Below are 25703 nucleotides of genomic sequence, written 5' to 3'. Positions count from 1 at the left end.
AGAGAAGATTGAGGGGATATGGTATCTAAAAGGGTGTCACAAGGAGGAGGGAGAAAACTTGTTCATCTTGGCCTCTGGGGATAGAACAAGAAGCAATGGGCTTAAACTGCAGCAAGGGAGGTTTAGGTTGGACATTAGGAAGAAGTTCCTAACTGTCAGGGTGGTCAAACACTGGAATAAATTGCCCAGGGAGGTTGTGGAATCCCCATCTCTGGAGATATTTAAGAGTAGGTTAGATAAATGTCTATCGGGGGGATGGTATAGACAGTATTTGGTCCTGCCATGAGGGCAGGGGACTGGACTCAATGACCTCTCGAGGTCTCTTCCAGTCCTAGTATTCTATGATTTGTGTATTTGGCACTTTATGACTGTTGAATATGTATCTTGCCTTACGCAAACAGTCATTTCCCTCTTGTTTGTGTAAGTTTTTTCACATGGTAAAACAGAAGAGTAAAAACACTTTACAATGGGAAAATATATGCAAAACTGAAAAGTTTGGAAGGGGCACCAGGACCAGATGTAATACCTGAAGATAGCTTCATTTTTACAAATTATTTGTTAAAAGGTGGCTACATTTCAGACTGACTAATCCCTTTCTAACTAGAACTGAGACTCTTATTTTTCCTCATTCACAACAAGAGCTCAATACTGCACAATAGCTTAAGCTTTCCATGTTGGTTAATGTTAACAAGAATAGGGTCATATATTTTTTTAATGGAAAATAAAAGGATCGAGAAGTTAATGCTAGGATTTCTTCCTGAATATCTGTACCCATGACACATTTAGATTTGGGAAAAGCACTGTTTGAGGTAGGGATGTTAAAAAGCAGTTAATTAGGTAACACTGTAACTGCTGAAAATCGTAGTGGTTGCACACTGGGCTTGCAGTATAAAGCTTACACTGCAGAGCCCGCAGCACAGCCAGCTCCCCAGGATCGGGGCTGGCAGCCATTGTGCACTGGGAGTCAGCTCCTGGCAGCTGGCCCCAGTCCTGGGGAGCTGGCTGTGCTGTGGGCTCTGCAGTACAAGCTTTATACTGGAGAGCCTGCAGCATGGGGTGCCAGCCAGTTCCCCAGGAGCTGGTGAGTGCTGAAAGCTGGCTTTTAAGTCGGCTCCTGGTGCATACTGACTCCTGCCTGCTGGTCCTGCTCCCAGTCTGCTGGTGCCTGGTACAGAGGCAGCCGTTGGCTCCCCAGGATCTGGTGTGTGCCTGAGGCCAGTTTTTAAGCTGGCTCCTGAAGTGCACTAGCTCCTGGATGCCAGCCCATGCTGCTGCCTCTGTCAAAAGTAGCAGGCTACGTCTACACTGGCCCCTTTTCCGGAAGGGGCATGTAAATTTCACGAGTCGTCGTAGGGAAATCCGCGGGGGATTTAAATATCCCCCGTGGCATTTAAATAAAAATGTCCGCCGCTTTTTTCCGGCTTTTAAAAAAGCCGGAAAAGAGAGTCTAGACTGGCCCCGATCCTCCGGAAAAAGTGCCCTTTTCCGGAGGCTCTTATTCCTACTTCAAAGTAAGAATAAGAGCCTCCGGAAAAGGGCACTTTTTCCGGAGGATCGGGGCCAGTCTAGACGCTCTTTTCCGGCTTTTTTAAAAGCCGGAAAAAAGCGGCGGACATTTTTATTTAAATGCCGCGGGGGATATTTAAATCCCCCGCGGATTTCCCTACGACGACTCGTGAAATTTACATGCCCCTTCCGGAAAAGGGGCCAGTGTAGACGTAGCCTCTGTGTATACCGGCTCCCACCCTCTGGCCCCACTCCCAGGAAGCCGACTGCCACCTTGCGCTGCTGCATCTGATACAATTATTGGTTATGGTAGCCCATAAACTCATGCTTATCATTTAAATGGCTATACTGTTACATCCCTAGTTGGAACTTAGCATGGATATATCATGTGGCAGTTTTAGTATTCAGCAGTGATGGATATTGCTGTAAAATTATAATATTTAAGAAATATAAGTTTGTATACAAAAACAATGTGCTAATTTAGGGCATGTCTACACATACAGAGGATTGGCACTGCATTGATGGATTTAGCAGGTGTAGTGAAGACCTGCTAGATTGACCACAGATTACTCTCCCATCCACTCCAGTTCTTCACTGGAATGCGACATCTAAGGCCCCCAACTGAGAAGCAGAAACTTTATCACTGAAACTTTAACAAACTGAGAACTGATAAGTAAGGTTCACTAGGAAGGAAATGTAAGTTCAAGAGAGCTGGTAGTTTCTCAAGGAGACAATAGTTTCCTGCTGTGCCTTTAATATCTCATTGCCATGGAAAGATAGGAAGAATAGTAAAAAATCAATATGGCTTCAACAGGAGCTCATTAATCATCTGAAAATCAAAACGAAATCTTACAAAAAGAGATAACAGCCAAATTGCTAAAAGAATTCCAAGATATAACACAAGCATGTAGGCATGATATCAAAACAGCTAAGCACCAAATGAGTGACACCTTACAAGGGACTTAAGAAGCTTAATATGTACACTTAAGAGGAAAAGAGAGAGACACAAAGGAAGTGTGGGTTCGCTACTTAGTGGGGAAGGAGAGCTAATAACTAAAGGGATAAAGGTCTCAGAGGTGTAAAGAAAGGTGAGGTGTTCAATGTCTGTATTACTTCAGTCTTCACTAAAAAGGTTAATAGTGTCAAGATACCCAGGACAATTAATATTAACAGTAAGAGTGATGGAATGCAGGCAAAAATAAGGAAGAAAGATGGGGAAAGAATATTTACATAAGTTAGATGTATTCATGATTGCAGGATCTTATGAAAATCATGGTAGGGAACTTAAGGAACTAACTGAAGTAATCTCGGAATCATTAGCAGTTATATTCAAGAATTCATGGAGGAGGGGGAGATTCAAGAGAAAGGGAAACATGGCACATGCCTTTAAAAGAGGGAACAAAGAGGACCTCGGGAATTATAGACCAGCCAGCCTAACTTGAATAACTGGAAAGAGACTAGAACAAATTATTAAATGCTCAATTTGCTTACAACACGTACAGGATAATAGAGCTAGAAGGAATAGCCAACATGGATTTGTCTGAACAAATCATGCCAAACCAAACAAATTTCACAGAGTTACTAGCCTAGAGGATGGGGGGGAGGGCCAGTAAACATGGCATATTTTGATTTTAGTAATGATTTTGACAATCATGCATGCCAGTTTTACATGCAAACTAGGGCAATGTGGTCTAGAAGAAATTAAGCTTAGGTGGGAGTCCAATTGGTGGGACAATATTTAGAGTAGCGACGAGGAGTCCTGTGGCACCTTATAGACTAACTGAAGTGTAGGAGCATAAGCTTTCGTGGGCAAAGACCCACTTCGTCAGATGCATCTGACGAAGTGGGTCTTTGCCCACGAAAGCTTATGCTCCTACACTTCAGTTAGTCTATAAGGTGCCACAGGACTCCTCGTCGCTTTTGCAGATTCAGACTAACACGGCTACCCCTCTGATATTTAGAGTAGTTACTGGTGGCTCTCTGTTAAACTGGGGTGTGTGTGTATCTGCTGGGGTCTCTCAGGTGGTAGTCAATATTTTCATTAATAACTTGAATAATAATGTTACTTGTACATTTTCACATATGACACCAAACTGGTAGAAGTTGCAAGCACTTTGGAGGATAGGATTATAATTCAAAATCAGAGAAATGCTCTGAAATTAATAAAGTGAAATGCAAGAAAAACAAGTGCAAAGTACTAGGGATGTGGATGTTTAATGGGTTAACTGGTAAGGGCTGGAACAGGTGTTCCAGCCTGGCAGGGAGCCAGCTGTGGACAGGGGCTGCTCCAGCCAGGACACTGGAGCAGCTCCTGCCTGTGTAGTGTCCTGGCCTGCTGCAGGCAGGGGCTGCAACAGCTAGGCTGGATAGGTTTCCCCCTGCCGCCGCCTGCCCTTTTCCTTTAATCGGTTAACCAGTTAAACAATATTTTTGACAATATATCAGCCAATTAAATGGGATTTTACATCCCTACAAAGTACTACAAGCGGGAAGGAAAAATAAAATGTGTAACTACAAAATGGGAATAACTGTCTAGATGATGGGACTGCTGAAAAGAATCTAGTGATTATAGTGAATAACGAATTGAGTATGAGTCAGTAATGTGATGCTGGTGGGTAGCATCCCTGCTCTAATGGTAGTTTAATTCTGGAATAGGCTTCCAAGGGAGACTGTGGCACCTCCATCATAAGAGGTTTATTTAAAAAGCTGGACAAACACTTGTTATGGGTTGTTTAGGTTCACTTGGTCCTGACTTAGCACAGGGGGCTGAACTTTAGGATCTCTCAAGGTCCCTCCCAGTCCTAGTTCACTATGATTCTAGGAAACTGTATGAGACCTAGAATAAAAAATTAACAGTTATTGGTATATTCCAGCATTTAGCTGCTATTTTCCAGTGCTTGAAATCTGCTTCAGTTTTGTGTGCAGACATCAAGTACTGTAAGTCCAGATTCTGGAATCTTCAAGTCAGCTGTGCTGAAGTCCTTCTTTCTAAACTGTCATAGTAATTGTTAGCGTTTATATTTGTCATATTTCATAATGGTCTGTTTCTTTGTATTGCAAAAATGTAAAACTATGCACTGCCACTAAGGAGCTCTGGCTACACTGTAGCTTAAGACAACATAAGTTATGTTGCTCCAGGATGTGAAGTAGCTATCCTCGTGAAGGACATAACTTAAACCAACTTCAGCGTTGTCCACAACAGCACTGATGTCATTGGGAGAGCTTTTCCTTCCAATATAGCTACTACCACTTGCTGGGCTGCAGTAATTGAATCAATAAGAGAGTTCTCTTCTGTTGGCTTAGAACAGCTACACTAGAAAGCTTAGAGAAGTAACGATGCATCAGTATATCTATATCACTGTAAGGTATTTGCTTCTGTGAGCTTTCTAGTGTAGCCATATTCTTAAGTTTTTCAAAGTTTAGTATCAAAATGTTTCCATATTATTGGTTATTCACATTTTCATGTTTCAGGCTGCTTAATGGCATAAAATGGACTTACTGCCCCCAATGTTAGGCTTTTGCACTCATTATGGTGAAGTTTTAGGATTTGAAAATATGTTTGTAAACTGTTTATCTCTGACTTTTTTGTGTACTGCTGTCAAAATACTAGACCATGGATACCAAATTCATGGTTCATTTTTAGTGCTGAAGGCAGCACAGAAGTAAGAGTGACAATACTATGACCCTTCCTTCCCCCAAAATAACCTTGTGACAACTCTTGGAACTCTTTTGGGCCACGGCCCCCCCAGTTTGAGAAATTCTGGTCTCCCCTGTGAAATCTGTATAGTATATGGTAAAAGCACTCAAAAGATCAGATTTAATGGTCCAGGATGCATTTTTCATTGCATAAATTTGGTAGAGCCCTATTCATGGATGCTCCCTAAAAATATCCCTGGTGTGAAGGTGAAATGCCTGATCTGATGATTTATGAGGTGGCTATACTTACGGTAAATTAGACCCAGAAAAACCATGGGTTGCTTGGTTCTGCAGCTCTGATCTTGATGAAAATGCAACGGAGCGGCCACTGAACTTCTGATCTGGGATTTTGTCCAAATCACAATTATCTATAGGGGGGGAAAAAGAGGACTGCCATTTGCATTTAATGTTCTTTAAAAAAATTATACCTTTATATATTTAAGATTATGGAAGCAGAGCCTAGCAGCTAGATCAGGAAAATGAAAATCTGCACTCTTGGGTCTATTCTTCACTTTGCTGCTGGCTTGCTGTATAACTTTGGTCATACCACTTACTTTCTCCGTGCCTCTGCTTCTCTGCGAAATGGAATGGTAGTGTCTGACGCGGAGAGGTTGAGTCCGTGCTTATAAAGCATTTTGAGATCACTTATAAAAAGGAGTTATAGAAGTTCAAAGTTTGACATGTTTAATTTAAAGATTTTTTTTTTTCTCTCCTCAGGATTCTTACCGGAAACAAGTAGTAATTGATGGAGAAACCTGTCTCTTGGATATTCTTGATACAGCAGGTCAAGAAGAGTACAGTGCAATGAGGGACCAGTACATGAGAACAGGGGAGGGCTTCCTGTGTGTATTTGCTATAAATAATACAAAATCATTTGAAGATATTCACCATTATAGGTAAGCTCTTTGTATTTTAACTTTAAAAAAAAAAAAAAAAAAAATCTTGGAGACTCTAGAATCTTGGTGATTCTCCCGAGAGAAAAAAGTTTGTACAAAAAGATGGGTTTGTTTCCTATAGTTATAGCATAATATATTATTATTCCTGGGGGAATTATTCACAAAAAAATCTTAAATTCAGCATATTTTATTTCTCAAGATATCACAATATAATCATACAGCTTTCCATTATGCTATTAATTTGTTTCAAAGTAGCTGTCAGCAAGCAGGTCTGAGACAATATAAACCAAAAGTAATTTTTTTGACAGATTCCTGATAGTCATATTAATACTGAACTTGGAGTAATTTGTTTAAACTACAATACAGAATTTTATTTCCTGTACCACTCAGAAGCAATGGAAAGGCTCAGCGGGGGGGAGGGGAGTTAGTCGGGGTAATAAAGGCACTGAGGTAGAGGGAAGGAGCTGGAATGAACATGGAGCATTATTGGATGTGGATATGAGAAGTATGAGTTTTTGGGGGGGGGGAACAGAAAAGGGGAGGGGCAGTTTTGTTAGGGAGTCAGGGACCTTCCCCGATGCAGGCCCTGGCTGACCCCAAGCCTCTTCCATTCAGGCAAGCACATCTATCCATGTATCTCTCCATCCCCATGTGTCGCTGTAGCTCCCTTCCGCATCCCCTTATGGCCTTGTAACCTCGCTTGCTGGTTCAATGTAGGGATGTTAAATTGCAGTTAATGAGCTAATTGTATAGTAAATACAATTTGTATCGACTGTACGATCAGTCGATTAGACCACTATGCAGAGCCACTGTGGGGTTAGCTCCGGGAGCCTCCTGCGCTGCGGCTCTGCATTTTAAATGTAGTAAGGCGCAGCATCCACACGAGCCAGGACTGCTTGTTCCCAGCTCGCACAGAGTCCGGCAGCCCCTGTTCATGATGGGCATCCCTGTCTGCCGCAAACAGGAGCTGCTGCCAGAATAGCCCCTGGCTGCAGCGAGCCCTGGCTGCCCCAAACAGAGGCTGCTTTGGTGGCAGCAGCCCCTGGCTGCTCCCTGCTGGGATCCCTGAGGACGGGGGCTGCTTCACAACAGCCTCCCCTATCCCCCCTCCTGCCTCTGATAGAGGCACCAGGGGAGCAGGTGGCACCCCAGAGCCAGTGCTGGGGGGAACCAGCTTTTAGCCAGCTCTCCCCAGCAGTGGCTCATGCTCTGGGGGTGGGGGAGTGACTACTCGAGTCACTACTCGACTATCTGATAAGCTTAGTTCGATGCTGTCCTCCCTTTATTTCCTGGGTCTGTGACCCTTCCTCCCCAGCAGGCCCATGTGCTCCACTCTGTCTCTACTAACCTAGTTCCATGGGCAGAGTGCTGTGATGAATTTCTACTCTTATGGGAATTCATGCACAGAATTTCTCCCTTCCCCCTTCCAGAAAATACATTCTGCCTGCGAAGTGCAGCATGTCCATCTTTGGCCCAATAGAGGCTGCTGTGGCCCAAGAACTCCTGACTGTGTTCATGCTGCTGTCTGTTCTGGCTCTACAGTGACATTTGGTGGGCAAAAGGCAGAACTGCAGCATTTCTTGGGCATGATGAATTTTTTGCAGAGGCAAGAAAAAATTCTGAGACAGACATGAATTCTGCACATGTGCAGTGGTGTAGACTTTCTCCTGGAGGAAATGCTTAGTGGATAGTCAATGCATTAGTCAATTAGTTGCTTCCCCCCCTTGCTGCCTCTATCAGAAAGAGACAGCAAGGGAGGGGAGAAAGAAGGGAGTGCTTCAAAGCGGCAGCACCCCAGACTCCACGCGGCGTTTCAAAGCGGCAGCGCCGCGTGGAGCCTAAGAGCAGCTGGGGACTCCTCCACTAACCCCGAGCTCTGTGCAGTGCTGCCTCTGATACGCCGGGCACGACGCCGGGCTCCCTGTGGTGTTTCAAAGTGGCAGCGCCGTGTGGAGCCTGGAGTCAGCTGGGGAGTTCAGCTGCGAAAGACTCCTCCCATTTATAGTGAGGATCTTCAGCTCTAATGCCTTCTTCATCTTCCATTGATCTTAACTTTGGGAGTTTGGCATCAGAGTGGCAGTATCAAAGCTTTCACGACTTAATAAATTAACATGATCCAAGTTTGAATTCAAGATGATGATGTTGGACGCCAATGCAGATGTCAGAGCTTTAGAGTGATGTGCTCCTAATATAAAACACAGCCATGGAAGTCTAAGTTCACTACTTGTACCAGCTTCATCTTAAGAATTGTTTCCATTTAGTACCATGTACAGTGCATTAAGCAACCTAATCTTGTGGTTTGTGTACTAGCAAGCACTCATGGGGGTAGGGTAGAGCGGAGGCAAGACATATACAAAAGATAGCATTCGGCCATAGCTGCTTCCTGAGCAACCCAGCATCTGTTGCACACTTAACACCCTCTTACAAGGGAACAGCACATTGTAGGTGCTGGCAACTTCTCCCAATGATGTGTTCCTTGTCAATATTACATTGTAGCAACCCCAGTTCATCTGAGATGCATGTTTGTACAAAATTGCTCCCAATGTTTCCTTGCTAACCTTCACAGCTGTCTCACATGTTGAACAAGATGAGAGAGAAAACCAATCCAGGGCAATAGTGATTATATTATTACTTAAAAAAAAAAATCTTCCATACACATGATCATCAAACCTGTAAAAATGGATTTCCTGTGTGGTTATAGCAAAACTTACTGTTATTTTTAAGTGTAATGAACATAGTGTTATTTTTGTCCTGCTTCCTGTATTTTGGGTTCTACAGTTGGGTTTTTAATTTCTTCCTACATATATAATGCCGGGAGCACAACTGTAATTATATAAGAAGGCTTCTTGTAATGCAAATTCTCCCCAAAGAACATTCAAGGTTTGGTTCTGGCATTAGTATGTTATGATCGCACATCAGTGAATGAGCTTGAGAACTGAGATTGAAGGTTCACAGAACGAAATATCTAGTAAGATAGGAAACCATATCTATGTTAATTAAGCAGTGAACTTCCAGACTGTCAGGGATGAGAACACAAATTAAATTAGTGATTGGCATTATCTGTTGAGATTTTTTTCAGCAACATCATTGTCTTGGCAAATAGTTTTAGTTCAGCATTTGAAAGATGCATTCTAACAAGTATCTGAAAGCAAGATCCACTTACCAAAGAAAGTCTCAGAAGTAAACCAGTGATTTAGAGATGCAAGTCTTAAAATCTCCCCCAGATGTTAGCAATACTGATTTTAATACATGGCATCTATTTTAAGGTTGCTAAATATTGCCTAATCGAATAGTCAGTGCATTTTGCATTGACTACTCAATTAGTCGATGGGGCGCCTCAGCCTTTGAAGTGTAGCAACAGCCTTAGGGCTGTTGCTACACTTCAAAGGCAAAAGTACCGCGTGGAGTCCAGGGTCAGCTGGGGACTCTCCTGCTGACTCCACACTCCATGTGGCTCTGCCATTTTGAAACACCGTAAAGAGCCTGATGCCGGGCTCCCCATGGCGTTTCAAAGCGGTAGCATCACATGGAGCCCGGGGCATGGCACCAAGCTTCAAGCAGTGCTGCCACTTTAAAGTACTCCCTCTCTTCCCCTGAGACTAAAAGAGAATAAATCAAGAACACTATGGGCACATCTACACAGCAGCGTTATTCTGGAATAATGGACCTTATTCTGAAATAACTACGTGATCATCTACAAAGCAAGCCTGTTACTTTGAAATAATATCTAAATAATGGACATTTTATTCCGGATTCTATAACCCTCATTTGTACAAGGAATAAGGCCTCTTCCAAAATAGCTATTTCAGACTAAGGTGTGTGTAAACAGGGCAGCTGGAGTTATTTCAAAATAAGATGGCTCCGGGAAATCCCACAGGTGCCCTGCTGGTCACTCTGTCCATACTCATCAGTGCTGTAGCTTCACTTCCCCTGCAGCCCTTAAAACTGAAGCCTCAGAGGAAGCAGTGTATGGCACACAGCAGCTCCTGACAGCCCTGAGCCACCCCTCGTTGTGGACTGAGGGCTGGAGATGCCTCTTGTCACCCTTCCTGGGGCTAGAGCTGGTGAGGAGGAGGAGCTGGACAAGGCCAGCACTGGCTTGATGCCTGCTGGCCAGGAGGTCATGCTCGCCCTTAAGCTAGTACCTCTCCACTCAGGATATCTCCCAGGCATCACTAAAGTCGTGGAAGGCCCCTCAGGTGAGTGCCATTACTTTCCCTAGATACACACAGGGTGGAGATGATGGGCTGCGAGGGGCTGCTGAGTGCTCCTCGCTCAGCCTTCTTGGCCTGGGGATCGTGCAGCAGCCTGTGCACATGAAGTGCCAGTCGGGGGTGCACATCTCCGGGAGGCAGCAACAGAGGATCCTGGTGCTCTGGCTCACAGGGTGTGTGGAGAGGCCTGCCTCACTCCCAACACTGGGGTGGGACACCCTTCTACCACGAGCCACTAGTAGAAGGAGACTGGGGACATGGAGACATACAAACTCAGGAGTGCCACACATGGCACACAGGCTTCCCTGTACTCTTGGAGCAGCATGGCGAGGTGCAGGAGGTCTGCTGCTCACACATACCTCTCCCCAACACCCTGCCCCCCTCTCCTCCATCAGCCAGAGAGATGAGTCCTTGCTCTGTGGGATGCAGCCACTGCTGGACCTAGCGTGTGCATAGCACAGAGGGACGTCCAGCCGCCCCGTGACCCACCCTCCCTCCTGCAGGCTCCCAGTCTGGCCGGCACCTTCCAACACCTGTTTGTCCCTGGGGCAAAGAGGTAATGAGGCTCCCCCTGGCACATCTGTGTCCCTGCAGCAAAGGGCCCACTGTCTTGGCTGCAGATGGCCTTGCTCGAAGCACATCGACTTCATTTGACCTGAGACCTTTCAATCTTGTCTCTAAGATAGGGGCTAGGCTTCATGCACAGCATCTCCTGGGATGACTGCCCTTTGCTATGCTCTCCACAGCTGGACCAACTGCGATAGGGGAGTGGTGAACACCTCCTATGTGATCCTCCCAATCCCGTGTGACCCGCTGGCACAGGAGAGCCCACGAGGACCTTGAGAGAGAGCATATTGCTGCCCTGTGAGCCCTGTAGTGCTCCATGAACTGGCAGGATGGAAGACATGAAGAGGACCTCCAGCTGTGCCGTGACACCTCCATGCCGTGACACCTGGTGGGAGCTGCTGCAGCAGGGCTGATCCATCTGCACGGCCTTTCATGCAATCATCGACCACCTGGTGGTGGCTCCTGTGCTTCCGGCTCCGCCCACAAGGCGGTTGAACCACCTGATGCAGGCGCCATTCCCAGTCCTGAGTCTCTCCTCCCTCCCCTCCCCCTTTCACTTCCCTTCTTTCCCCAGTCCCTCCTCAGTTACATTAACCCCTGGTTTTAAAAAAAAAAAAAGTTTGTTTCCAAACCAGGAGTATACTTTGTGCAGGGGAGGGAAGGGGTGTGGGAGGAAAGGCAAAGAGGAACAATGCACAGGCCCTTTGTGGAGAGGCACAGGGGAGAGTGTCACTGTGGTCTTTATGTGAAACTCTTCCTCAGGGCCTCACAGATATGCATCTCCTTGATGAGCTTGCTGGATAGCTGTCGTGTGCAGCTGCTCAAAGGCCCTGCCGATCCAGTCAGCCTCTGTCCCCCACCCTGTCAGGAAGGTCTCCCCTTTGCTTTCAGAAATATTGTGAAGGACACAACACATCGCCACTACCTGGTGGTTATGCTCACCAAGTTCCAGCCAGGTGAGGAGGCAAGGGAACCTCCCCTTAATATGTCCAAAGGCACCCTCCAAAACAATACGGTTGCTGCTGAGCCTGGTGTTAAATTATTTCTTGGTGGGGTCAAGGAGTCCAGTTTAGGGTGTCATTAGCCAGGGGAACAGAGGGTAGGCTGCATCTCCTACAACACAGATCAGCATGTCAATGTCTGTGACCCCGATGGTGCGGTCAGGGAAAAAGGTGCCGGCGCACAGCTTCTGGAAGCTGCTGAGTTTCGAAGGACACGTGCATCAGCTGCCTTCCCCAACCACCCGATGTAGATGGCTATGAACTGGCCATGATGGTCAATGAGGCCCTGCTGGACCATTAAGAAGTACCCCTTCTGGTTAATGTACTCACAGGGCCAGTGGTTGGGGGCCCAGATGGTGGGTGCTATCAATAGCCCCCCCACATTTGGGGAAGCCCATGGCATCAAATCTGGTGATGATGGGGTCCATGTCTCCCAGGTTGATGTCTGCACAGTAGAACAGTGTTGCTGGCCCTCACCACCTGTAGAAGGAGACAAACAGAATCACAGGGTTGCCAAGGCCCTTGGGAAGTCCCCAAGCCCAACTCTCCTCCCCCTACACATAAGGAGCAATCCTGACTTGCCCCATCCCCTGGCAGGGCTTTGTGAAGGAGGGACTGAAAAATCTCCTGGGGAAGGGGCCTCCACCACTTACCCCCTCTTGTGCAGGGAACCTCACTCCAGCAGATCAGCACCCTCCTGGGACAATAGCACGAGTGCACCTTACCTGCATGACCACAGCCCTGGTGGTCAATCTCTCCACACTGACCTGGTTCCTGATGGATTGGGGGCTGTCTGGCATGGCAAGCTTCCAAATAGCAATGACTACCTGCTTCTGGAGGAGGATGGCGGGTCTCATATGGATGTCCCATCGCTGGCTTGCCCCTGCCCTCTGATCACACAGCTCCAGAAAGGTGTCCTTTCGCATACGGAAATTCAGGCGCCACTGCTGGTCATCCCACCCCTCCAGGACGATCCAGTCCCACCAGTCAGAGCTGGTTGCTGGTTGCCAGAAGCTGTGGTGCACAATGTGCAGGGGAGGGAGGATGGGATTGAGCTGCATGAGCAGCGCCTGGAGAGAGGTGAAGAATTGCTTCACATGGAGCTGGGGGTCCTGTTCCTGCAGAGACAGGAAGGCAGCCCGCAGAATCTGCACCAGGGGGTGCACCAAGACATATAAGAGCCATCAACTACTCGGAGGCAGGTTGGCTCCATGGTAGGAGTGCTGAGGTGTCCGCAAGGGCAACTATAGCAGGCAGAGAAAAGCCTTTGCTGCTGTTCAGGGAGGTAGGCAAAGATGAAGGGCCACAGCTGTACAGGGGGATCCCTTTAACCTTGAGCCTCAGGCTGCAGCTCCAGTTAAGAGAGTGCTATCTTGGTATGCATCCTGAAGTGTTTTGTGGTGGCCTTAAATGCAATTCAGCATCCAATGAGTGTGGATGCTGTATTTTGAAATAGAGCTATTTCGATCGGCATTTGCTGTGTAGATTCACTATTTCAAAATAAGCCATTTTGGAGTATTTCCTCCGAAATAGCTTATTCTGAGATAAGTGTGCAGTGTAGAGGTGCCCTATGTGAACCTGTGTCTCATTCACACAAAGGCCCTTTTTTCTGCTCTGGCTGTGTGAAAGGACATTAAAGTGGGCATACATGTAAAGCAACTGTAAAGTAAATGGAATCAAGACTCATGTAATTTTAGCTCTGGGCATCCCACGGCTATCAGTGACACCTACGTGACTAATATGCATGCTCTGCTTTTGAAGTGAAATGCTATATCTGGGGGGAAAAGACAGTAGTATTACCTGGCTTAACAATTATGAAAAGTTTCAAATAATGTTACACAACAAAATTAAAGGAAACTACAATGGGGTGTTAGACCATTTGGCAAGACTAGAAATGTCTAACTTCATTTTGTCTCCTCCTTAAAATTCTATTGTATTAACACTACTAACAGTATTGAAATGAAATCTCTCCATTTTATTTTAGGGAACAAATAAAAAGAGTTAAAGATTCTGAAGACGTCCCCATGGTGCTAGTAGGAAACAAATGTGATTTACCTTCCCGAACAGTAGATACAAAACAAGCTCAGGACTTAGCACGAAGTTATGGAATTCCTTTCATTGAAACATCAGCAAAAACAAGACAGGTAAAGTTCAAAATAAAAATACACAAGCAGAATTCCTGCTTAAATTTGTACAGTAGCAGAACATTCAAAACTCCGCCAACTTCCAAATATTGGTGTTAATGCATGTTTCTCTAGAATAAAATGTGTGATGTTTCACCATTCTGTGGGCTCCCAGACAACTAATAATCATACAGTGAACAATGAAGCATTTCAGTAATTCAGACTCAAAGACCTGGGCCCTCTGTTGCATTCAGCTACTAAACAATAGCATATTTCTTCTAAACTTTATTTGATGTTTTAATAGTTTGAGAGTGTGTTTCACTAGAAAAGAGTGAGAAAGATGTGAATTACTTTCTTAGTGAAAGTGTTCAGCAGTCAATTAACAAAGTTCTGAGTTCTTAAATTTTGTTGAGCAAAAAAGTGTAATTGATACTTAGAATCAGAATAGGGCTTGTATCTCAAAGGGAACTGTTGCGTGCTGCCCATGTGGTAGATTCATCCCTACACCGGTGGGTAGAACTCCTTTGAAAATTCATGTATAAATTATGCATTTTACATGGCCACGGAATATCTGGATTAATGCAAATTATGCTATTTTGTCACTTTTATCAGTTTTCTGACCATCTTTAAACTAATGGACTAAGTAAAATAGAAAGTAAAAATTCACTAAGGAGAAAATTCAAAGGAGTTCTAAATTGGATATGCAATAATATTTGGAGCATACACCTATATCAAGGAAGATTTCAAAATTGTAAAACTTGAGGGCTAGAGGATAAACTAGAAGAAGTGTGTTAAGTAAGCCAAATGGCATACAGCCTGGCTGAATAAATATAGATGTTACAATGTTCTTGTCTGGGAGGTCCTACCTGTGTATCATTAACAAGACACTAAGGAAGATAAAAATGGGACAATATGGAAATAAACAGCAAGAAAACTCTAAATTCTGTACTATAATTTAGTATTGTAATTTTTTGTTTTACTTTCTTAAACAATGATCTTTGTTATAGAAATTCACCTCACTTTTCTGTCCAAGACAGCTTTTAATGAACCTGTTGCTAACACGTTTGAAATGACTTCTTAGGAATGCATTTCAAATCAGAAACATAATTAATGCACCTGGCCTTTGATTTCTTTTCGTGCTTACCCAATTTTCTTTTCATGCTTACCAGATACAAAATTGCTTCCTCAATCACCATTCAAAAGTCTGTGAAATTTTATCATTGCTTAAAATTTAGTTCAAGAATTATCAGAAATCTGTTTAGTTTTTTATTTTTTTTTAACCCTTGATAAGAGACTTAAAGTTCTAATGCCCAATATTCAGACTAAATGGCAGAATACCAGCCTGGTTAAACACATTTGAAATTGCTTGTCCGTTGTCACATTTGAAAATCTTGGTCAGATATTAGTGATTTTGGGTGCCTAAATTTTGGGTATGGACTTGAGATTTTAAAAAAAAATCAGGTTCTCTTTCCAGAAAATGCTGAACACACACCCTAAAGGAAATAAGGCCTCTTTAAAGGTGTCTTAAATTTAAAACTCAGACATTTAGGGCCCCAAATAACTAGTCACTCTTAATATCTTACCTGTAGGGATTGAACATTAGGGGTTTTAATTTTTTTTTTGGTAAATCAACAATATCGTTATAGAGCAAGTACCCTGTTTTGAAACCACAGTGATGTGATTTCAAACACAAAATATTGTCCAAAGGAATTGAAGGAAAAACATTCTCTTAGTAAAATTAAAGATTGTGTGTGTCTGTGTCTGTCTGTCTGTCTGTCTGTCTGTCTGTCTGTCTTCCTCTTAAAAAAACCAAAACCCCTTTTAAAATTAAAATTAGGGTTGTCTGGGTCACATCTAGCCTACATGAAATATTCAGACCGTGTAGAAGTTAAGCTTTCGTTTATCATAATTTTTTTGTCCTCATGATTACAAAGACTACCTTTCAGACATGTACAGTTATGCAGTGAGGTCTTTTAGAGACTGCATAAAACTGGAAACAATGAAGTAGAAACCTCCCTCCCCCATCTCATTGGTTCATTTGCTCTAAAGGTCAATGATGATACTTCAGTATTAACTATTTAATTGCTGACTATTTTAGCAGATAAAATGTAGGAAAAGAGTGAGTAGGAAGCCCATGGATAGCTAGGCATTTTCTGAAGGGAAAAAAAATGCAGTAGAGAAGAGAGGGGAGAGACAAAAGACTTATCCCTAACAGGGATATCAATATGTAGTCCATTACATGATTAACCAATCCTATCAACTACATGCACTCCTCCACTTGCAGTTTCTGTATCTGAGGCAGCAAGGGGTGGGGAGGTTGGAGCTGATTGATATGTGCAGGGAGCAGGCTCTGCGGAGATGTCTGCCCCCCCATTGCTGCTTCCCACAGAGGCAGCAGCATGGAGAAAGGGGCAGGCGGGACCTGCCCTCCCATCCTCTGTGTTGCTGCCTCTGATACAGAGGCAGCAGTGTGGGGGGGTGGGAGGCAAGTGAGAGCTGGTACATGTGGGAAGTGGCTTTCAAGCCGGCTCCCTGTGCATATTGGCTCTCGGGGAGCTGCCTGCCCCTCATGCTGCTGCCTCTTTATCAGAGGTAGCAGAGGTGGAGGCAGGTGTGAGCCAATGCTCGGGGAACTGGCTTTTAAGCTGGCTCCTCACAAGTACTGGCTTCTGTGGACCTGCTCCGCTCCCCCCCCCCCCCACGCATGTAAATGTGTAACCACTAAAATTTCCAGTGGCTACACGTTTACACAAATACCCGATAGTTAACATCTCTAATCCTAAACAGTTTTTGTTGCAGATGCAGGTATAAACCTTAGTGGTGATATAACACTGTCCATACCAGGGACTTGCATTCATTTCCTAATTCAGTTTTTGGTGCCACTTGAGTTTAAATCAGTACTTATACTACATAAAGAAGGCCAAAGACAGAGCAGGAGAGAGATTTTGAAAAGAAGGTGGGGAAGAGCAGAAAAGGTTGTAAAGGTGTACACATTTTTTTCAGAGTGATATTGAATGTGATAAGGTGCTTTACAAAAAATTTGGTTACTGCATAAAGGTTACATTCTACTATTTTCTGCCAACTTTGCATTAAAATCAGTGGGATTTCTTCAGTGGATTGACTCCATAATTTATGGTCCGTCCGTGGACCATAATTAAAAAAATTGGCCTTTTCCATCAAGTAAATCTGATATCCATAAATAACAGTAGGGTTAGCAGTATTTATCCATAAAATGCATGAATGCCTAGAATACTATCTGCAAAGCAGTGTTATGTTCTGTGAGAGAGACTGTATTACTTTGTCACATATTCTGTATACCTTTTTCTTCCATAAGTATAAAGGAACAAATTCTAGAGGTTCTTGCCCCCTATACTTAGTTCTCTGTGTATGACTTAGCCTGTAGAATCAATTCAGCCTTGGCATATGAGGATGAAACTCTGTGAGATAAAAATAAGTTGTATTTCTTTAAACAAGGGATAATTTTTAAGATTTTGCAAGTGTTGTACTTGTTTACCTGTTATAGGAGGTACATAAAGACAAACTGTAGGACTGAGCCCAAAATGTGTTTGAAACAAGAGTTGTAGGTTTTCCTTATTTGATACTTAATTTCTTCTTCAGACTTCCATAACAGTCTTACTCTAAAAAGAGAGTGGGAACGGGGATGTATTTGTGGAATTTCTTGAAATGTAACACTTGCTATAAAAAGCTTGATTAATTTTGGAGAATGCATATTTAGACATCTTGAAAATGTGTTTTAGTGAAGAGTCATTATAAATGACTGACTACTAATTTTCTATTTTTAAGTGTTGTATGAACACTTAAATCCCAAATGGATGAACCCCTGCTTAAGAGGGAGTTCTGGTGAAGTAAGTGGTACTCCATTTACAGGACTCTGCCTTTGCAGTTCTCATTGTTAAATTAGGGCTGTAGAAATTTAAAAACTTAAATATTGTTACTTGAAGCAGCCTGCCATGTGCAGGTACTATTCCAAAGACCAACATAAAATAATGGTACCTTATTTATGTATAGTAGGGATGTTAGTGAGTAGTTGGCTAGTCGACTACCTGATAAGCAAAAGCTTATTGAGTAGTTGATCATTGGAGTATCAACTACTCACTTTCTCCCCATCCCACTTATTGCTTCTAAAAGCCGGTTCCCCCCAGCTCTGGCTCTGTGGTCCCACCTGCCCTCACACATACACACATACCCCCCTGCTGCCTCAGAGGCAGCAGCAGGAGATGGGGAGGCTGCTGAGAAGCAGCCTCTGCCTGCGGCGAGCTGAGGCTGCTCCAGCAGCAGCTCCTGCCTGCGGGGGTCCCAATAGGGAGCTGGGCCCTCCTGTGGACAGGGGCTGCTGCCACCAAGCAGCTGGTGCTGGAGCAGCCTCTGTTCATGGTGACCAGGACTGGCCGCGGCCAAGGGCTGCTCCAGCAGCAGCCCCTGTTTGCATTGGACAGAGCTGGCTTCTGTGAGTGGGGGCTGCTGGACTTAGTGCGAGTCGGGACCGAGCAATCTTGGCTTGTGCTGGTCCAGGATGCTGCAGCTCTGCGTTTTAAATGTAGTAAGAGTCTGGCAGCTCTTATTACATTCAAAATGCAGAGCTGTAGCCCGGGTGGCTCCTGGAGCCAGCACGAGCTGGGACTGCTCAGTCCTGACTCAAACTGGCTTCTGGAACTATCCCCCCTGCGGCTTTGCAAAGCGGTCCTTATCGACTAATCGTGTAGTATATACAGATTATATCAACTATACAATTAGTCACATAACCACAACTTAACATCCATTATGTATAGTATGCAGCCATTATTTTCTTGTGTGGGACTGGTAGCATGACCTATTAAGGTTGTCTCATGCTTCCCTTAAGGCCCTGTTTTTCAGTTGCTTGTAACATGCCAGCTTCAACTATTTTGGCTTAAAATAGTTGGCTGTGTGGTGCTGCTACTTTAAAGTACCTTTCCCCTCCACTCTTCCCCTTTGCTGCCTCTACCCCATAGAGGTAGCAAAGGGGGGGAGGGATCCATTAGTCTTTAACTTCCCTACTAGGGATCAGCGTTGTGCTGCCCCTTTGAAGAGGGTAGATTTTATTTCTTGAACTTAATCTGTTTTATTAATCCATAAACAAAGGACAGTGTGTTTAATTCTCAGGATCAGATAGCTATCTGAAGAATTCTCTGAACAACAGCTAACTGACTTTTGAATGATTAATTCTAAGTCTAATCTCTTGTGGCAGTCTGGGTGTTCAGCTTGTAGGGTGAGTGATTTTAATTGGTGATTCAAATCAGCTGTTTTAACCATGATTTAAATAATCAAGCAGGAAACTAAATAATTGATTTTAATCTTGTTTTGCATTTGTACTTTTAGGTTATTTTTCTAAAGAAAGGTTGATGGTCATCTGTTGGTAATCATTAAAACATGTAGATTTATAACTACATATAGCCTTAAAATTAAATTTTCCTTTTGTTAACAAGGAAGACAGTGTAACAATGTATTAGGTTAACTATATAACTGCTTAAATAATCATATTTATATTCTATTGGAATATGGTGAATGGTTAATTTTTTTACTTGTGATTTGTCAAGGTCGTCTTGGATGGACATTAAAAAATGTAATTCAACCTTGAGTGTGCTGGCTACATAAACTTTTTATGAAAGTATTTTGCATTTAAAATTGATTTATTAAACAAAGGAGGTATTTATCAGTAGCTAATGAATTGAACAGATTGTTTTCAGCCATATCCTTCAAGATTTTTAGAATTTGTAGTGCTCATCTTATACATTGTTGTTATTCATACACTGGAATAGAGAAAACAAGCTTTGTTTGTTGCTTTTCAACTCCAAATTGATTTTTTAAAACTTTGAATGAAACGATAATTGAACTGAATAAACTAACATGATGAAAATAGTCTACTTCTGCAAAAGAGGATATTGCTGTCAGAAGCTGATTTACCTCTTCAGTGAACTCTGATTCAAAGTGTTTAGCCAATGATTTCCACCAATTCAGTGATTTTACTTTCTTTAAAACTTACAGCAAGCATGTATGGTTTATTTTTTTTGTTTAGCTAAATGATTAATAAGTGAAGGCCTAAATATAGCTTGTTAATTTCCATTTTGAATAAAAAACCAATTTTTTATTTTTTAAATTGCACTATATGTTCTTTTTAAGCCTTATTTGCAAATGGGCAGTCTGTGAATGTGTCATAGGCATTCTGGCTTATGCTCAGATAGTCTTTTATTTTTGTAAATAGTCACATTTTAAACTAGCCATCTGGCTATGTACTAGGAGTCTTCAACAGCATCTTGAAAACACCATGCTGCAATGTCTATCATATCATGGGCCTTTCACATATTTAAAGTACCAGTACCCTATGGCTACGTCTAGACTGGCATGATTTTCTGGAAATGCTTTTAATGGAAAACTTTTCCGTTAAAAGCATTTTCGGAAAAGAGCGCCTAGATTGCCAGGAAGCTTTTCCGCAAAAGCACTTTTTGCGGAAAAGCGTCCGTGGCCAATCTAGACGCGCTTTTCCGCAAAAAAGCCCCAATCGCCATTTTCACGATCAGGGCTTTTTTGTGGAAAACAGTACTGTGCTGTCTACACTGGCCCTTTTGCGCAAAAGTCTTTTGGAAAAAGACTTTTGCCCGAACGGGAGCAGCACAGTATTTCCGGAAAAGCACTGACAATCTTACATGAGATCGTCAGTGCTTTTCCGGAAATTCAAGCAGCAAGTGTAGACAGCTGGCAAGTTTTTCCAGAAAAGCAGCTGATTTTCTGGAAAAACTTGCCAGTCTAGACACAGCCTATAGATATATCAACTTCATCATTAAACAGCATATATTTAATTTTATAATTGCTTAAAGGAAAGTTACACACTGAAAGGCTATTTTTAGTTTCTGATGGTGCCACTGTGACTTTGAATTAGAATCAATTTAACTTGATAAAGTGGGCCTAAAGAAGTAGGTTGTGCCCACGAAAGCTCACTTTATCTATATCTATACTCTAATGTGCTACAAGACCATTGTTTTTAGTTGCAGACTAACATAGCTACCCTTATGAGACTTTTAAACAAGGAATTGTAATTCAAAGTGGTGTGGTTTTTTTTTAAGCACAGTTTGGACCACTCTAGTCAGGCAGTCTCTGGTCTGGCAACATTTGTGGTCTAACATGATTTTGATAGGCCAGAAGTCCACTTATCATGAGTGTGGCCAAGTTTTCCATGGTCCCATAAAGTTTGTTTAAGCCATCAGTCCTGGCTCTCAGTGTTCTCTGCTGTTACTTAGTTCTAATTCACCCCTAAATGTCTTCTAAGAGCCCATAAAGCAGTGGAAGTGTTGGTAATGCTGCTAGACAATATTGACCTCCCATGGTTCAGCTAATTCTCTGATTCGGCACTGGACAGGTCCCAAGGATGCTGGACTAGAGGTTCAACCAGTATAATTATTGCTTTTTTAAAAAATATCACTGTGGTGACTGACTTTGTAAAATATTCTGTTGTGCAGATTTTCACGCTATCTAAACTGGCAACTATCTCTTGTTAAAAGATGTTTTCTAGTATGACTCCTGTTAACTGGCGTCCTAATATTACATTTGTGGTGGTGGTAGTAGCAACTTCTTTTCTCTGTGTCTATTTCTCTGCATCGCTAATGCAAAATCACATCTCCTGTCATTGGTGATGGGGATGTTAGCATTATGAATTCAAATTAAGGCACATTGTCTGATTTCTGATATCACAGCTACAGAATCAAATTTCACGTTTCTTCTGTGAAACAGTAAACCCCAAGGATCTTGATTTCTGTCCAGCATCTGCTCTGGCACACTACAGCTGATCACTGTTTATTCTCTCTATATGAATAAGATTCCCCCCCACTTCCCAGGAAAACATGAAAATATGAGCTTTACTGGGTTTACGGTTTTTTGTAAATGTCCTTCTAGAAACAGCTAGATTTTAAATATAGGAATTTTCAGGCCATCCGTATTGTAGATATGAAGTTAAGTTCCCTCTCTTCTTAAGAACGTGTTTATTTCTTGAATTTAATTAGTTTTATTTATCCACAACCAAAATGTGTTTAATCCTCAGGATCAGATGACTGTTGTTTAGAGAAATCTTCAGATAGCTAACTCTGACTTTTGAATGATTAATTCTAAGTATGATCTCCTATGGCAACATATATAGTAGAATTAATAGCAATATCAATAAAGCTTATGTAATTTGTTGTTTTCCCTTGGAATTCTCTGCTGATCTCAGTTGCACAGTGCATAGATATGCTTTCAGACAATTTAATAATTCTTGCTTTAAAATTGGATTCTTTATGTAAAGGTTGTAAAAAATGTAATTATAAAAATTATAGAGGCAGACTGCGCATTAGCCAAAGTAGATTGAAGGTGAGAGAAATTTATGTACTGAGTTCTTCATAACTCAAGTTAAACCTATTTATGGAAAGCAGATCCTTGGAGCTGACCCAAAATATTGGCTCCAAGAGTAGGTAAACAAAAAGGTGACTTACCTGTTTGTTTATCCCATTATGGGCCCTAATACGGCAACTGTCCCATAGATTTCAGTAGATCTTTGTGTGGGCCTTTATGTTGCATAGAGCTAATCAGCTGCAGTTCTCTGAAGTAGTCACTAGGCTACTTTCTATTGCTGATACACATTTCTGTCTTTCAGCTGATTAAATATCTATTTTTTCCTCAATTTTTCTATTATGGCTTGCAGAGATGACCTATTCTCACAATGCCCTAAACATAAAGCTGTGCCACTCAAAATTGCTGTCATGACAGGGATTCCTTTTCTGGCTGCTGTGGCTAGCTTTACAGGCTCTGCATTACCATGTTGCTATTGCATGGATCTGGCCCAGTCATTGTGGACTAGAGCCACTTTTTGTGCTAATGCATGAACCTTTTTCATCACATAATATGTAACAGAACTTGCTGTTTCTCTGATTTGGAGAAATAACTTATGAATGATAATACACACATTCTGATGTGGTGAACATTGTTGACTCATTATTTTAGAAACAAAACATTTAATTCAAGTCAAATTACTTTAAATGGAGTATATTTATGTATTTCAGCCTAATACATCCTACTGGTAAAATTAGGGCTATCAGTACTTGTATCTTGGGTGTCTAAGTTCCATTTTAAAATACAAAACAAAATTGGAAAAAACAACAATAATCTTGGACATTTTAAAAATTGAGTTAAGTATTGTCCATATTAGTAGATGTTTCTTTCATCTGTTCTTGAAATATGTAGCATAACACTTCCCTGCTATAAAGCTCTTGTGTAAAGATAGATGTACATGAGGGCACATCTTGCTACTTTAAAGGACTAGACAGTAACTTGTGCGCTCACCTGACCAAGGAATGCTAAGGCCCTAAATGAGAGGGGTAGATCTGCCTGCCTAGATAACACCAGTGGAATGGGTGGCTGAGGTACCTTAAATGGAAACAAGTATCAGAGAGGTAGCCGTGTTAGTCTGGATCTGCAAAAGCGACAAGGAGTCCTGTAGCACCTTATAGACTAACAGATGTATTGGAGCATAAGCTTTTGTGGGCAAAGACCCACTTCGTCAGATGCATGTAGTGGAAATTTCCAGAGGCAGGTACAATTTCCAGAGGCAGGTATTTATACCTGCCTCTGGAAATTTCTACTACATGCATCTGACGAAGTGGGTCTTTACCCACGAAAGCTTATGCTCCAGTACATCTGTTAGTCTATAAGGTGCTACAGGACTCCTTGTCACTTTTAAATGGAAACATATTCCCCTCTTAATAATTAAGTTACTGTACCTACAAAGTGTATTAAAACATTCACAATTTAATACGATATAGATCTTTATCTTAGCAATACATAAAGTTGATAAGTCCCCTACCCCACCATTTAGTCCATATCCTATTTTGTCCAGTTTCTATTGTCCTACAAAAATGTTGAAGAGCTTTAAGTACAGTGAAGCTTAGTAGCTTTGCATCACCCAGATCTTACTCCTAGATTTTTGTCTGTCTCTAACTTGTTCATGTCAGTTATAATATTTGTCAAGCCAAACTTCTCTAAAGATGTTTTTAAAAATGTATAAATTCCCAGTGTTGCCTATAGCAAAACTGGGTATGGAAATAAGTCTTAATATTTATTTTTAATCAAGATAGAGATCAGGAGCAGCTATTAAAGAACATGGAGCCACAGGATCTGTCTCTGACAGAATAGACACAGTACTCCTTCCTTCCTCTGAAAGGCAGGTTTTTGCGTTCTGTCTACAGACTCAACACGAAAGCCCTTAGAATTACTTGTGTTCCATACACCTACATTTTTCACGTAAAGCTCATACTTTCAGTGTTTTTTCTGCTATGGGTGTCCCAATACATCATCTTTGTCGATAAAGCAGATTTTAAGGAGTTGTGTTTTACAATGCAGAGAGTGGAGGATGCTTTTTATACATTGGTGCGAGAGATTCGACAGTACAGAGTGAAAAAAATCAGCAAAGAAGAAAAGACTCCAGGGTGCGTGAAAATTAAAAAATGTCTTGTAATGTAACAGGGTAAGTTTTGTAATAGGGTAAGTTTTGCAAATTAATTTTGGGCAGAAAATCTGATCATCAGTTGTATGTAAAACAGATATCTTATTACTTTTGAGTAGTAATTACAAATGTAATAATATAAGTACAAAATACATTTCTACTATTCTCTTTTATTAACATTTAGTTTAGTTTTGAGCTTTGGTTTCCTAGCAGTAGGGTATATTTTAAACAACACCATAGCAGCTATTGCTCTGGTCAGTTGTGTGTGTTGGGGGGGGGGCGGGGAACGGGGACAGGGGATGTTTGGACAAACAGGTAGGAGGAGATCCATACTCTGAGTGACCTTGGGCAAGCTACTTAATAGCTGTGCTTCTGATGTCTGTAAAATGGGTATCATGATATGTTCCAATGTTATAGGGAGTGTTGTGAGGAAAAAATTGTAGATTCCAGAGTAGTGAAGGCCAGAGTAGGTCTTCAAATTGCTTTACAATTAGGTGATCCTATCTCTTCAGCTGTCTACATTTTCAGATATAGAAACTGAAGTTAAATGCTTTGCTTACTGCAACAGAGAGGTAATAGCTACATGGGGATTAGTACATAGCAGTTAGTGTGTCCATGCAGGTCTCACTCTGAAGTGAAATGATTCATTTTATCACTTCAGGAAATGCATCTGAATTGTTTCCTCCCTTGTGCCAGTTGTAATGCCATGGCAGGAGCACTGGGAGACATCTCTCCCAGTATTTAATACATGTATCCTCATCCTTTCTAACAACTCAAGCTAGTAAACACACCAAAATGCATATTATGTACACATAACTCAGCTTTAAGATGCTAAACAACTTTGAGTCAACTCAAAGTAGTATTTGCTAGGAGAGCGTGACTAATACAATATTTGCCAATAATGGAAAGGTATTCGCTAAGACTTATACAGTTTCTCTGGAAAATTTGTAGGCTCCATTTTGTAAAAACAGATCAAAATTCTCCTGGTTTGAAACTTTCACCTTGTATGTGTCACCAGAACTATATCAGAGAGCAAAGATCTGGCCTTAATGCAATACAAAATATACCGTGTATGAATTAGTAACACAGGATTTAAAACAATCATTAAGATCAGAGTTTTAGATATCTGCAACACTCCAGAAAAATTGTTAAAAGAAGCTTTTTCTTATCTTACATTAACACCTATGTTAACTTTG

General features: G+C 42.2%; 1 protein-coding gene across 9 annotated transcripts in view; it reads left to right on the top strand.

Moving 5' to 3' along the window:
• KRAS (KRAS proto-oncogene, GTPase) overlaps window positions 1–25703 on the top strand; it is a 208257-nt gene that overhangs the window by 169325 nt on the left and 13229 nt on the right. For 5 of the 9 annotated variants that reach the window (XM_075898656.1, XM_006127666.4, XM_075898628.1 and 2 more), the window contains 2 exons: window positions 5920–6098; window positions 13865–14024. In XM_075898656.1, the coding sequence (XP_075754771.1) occupies window positions 5920–6098; window positions 13865–14024 (339 nt within the window). Of the gene's footprint in view, window positions 1–5919; window positions 6099–13864; window positions 14025–24404; window positions 24529–25703 lie in introns of all 9 variants that reach the window. The other 4 variants (XR_012896020.1, XR_012896019.1, XM_075898640.1 and 1 more) reach the window with 2 other exon arrangements.

This window comes from Pelodiscus sinensis, chromosome 1 (assembly GCF_049634645.1).
Source record: "Pelodiscus sinensis isolate JC-2024 chromosome 1, ASM4963464v1, whole genome shotgun sequence".
In the NCBI taxonomy this organism is placed as follows: domain Eukaryota; kingdom Metazoa; phylum Chordata; order Testudines; family Trionychidae; genus Pelodiscus; species Pelodiscus sinensis.
This window is presented reverse-complemented; position numbering and strand designations above follow the sequence as displayed.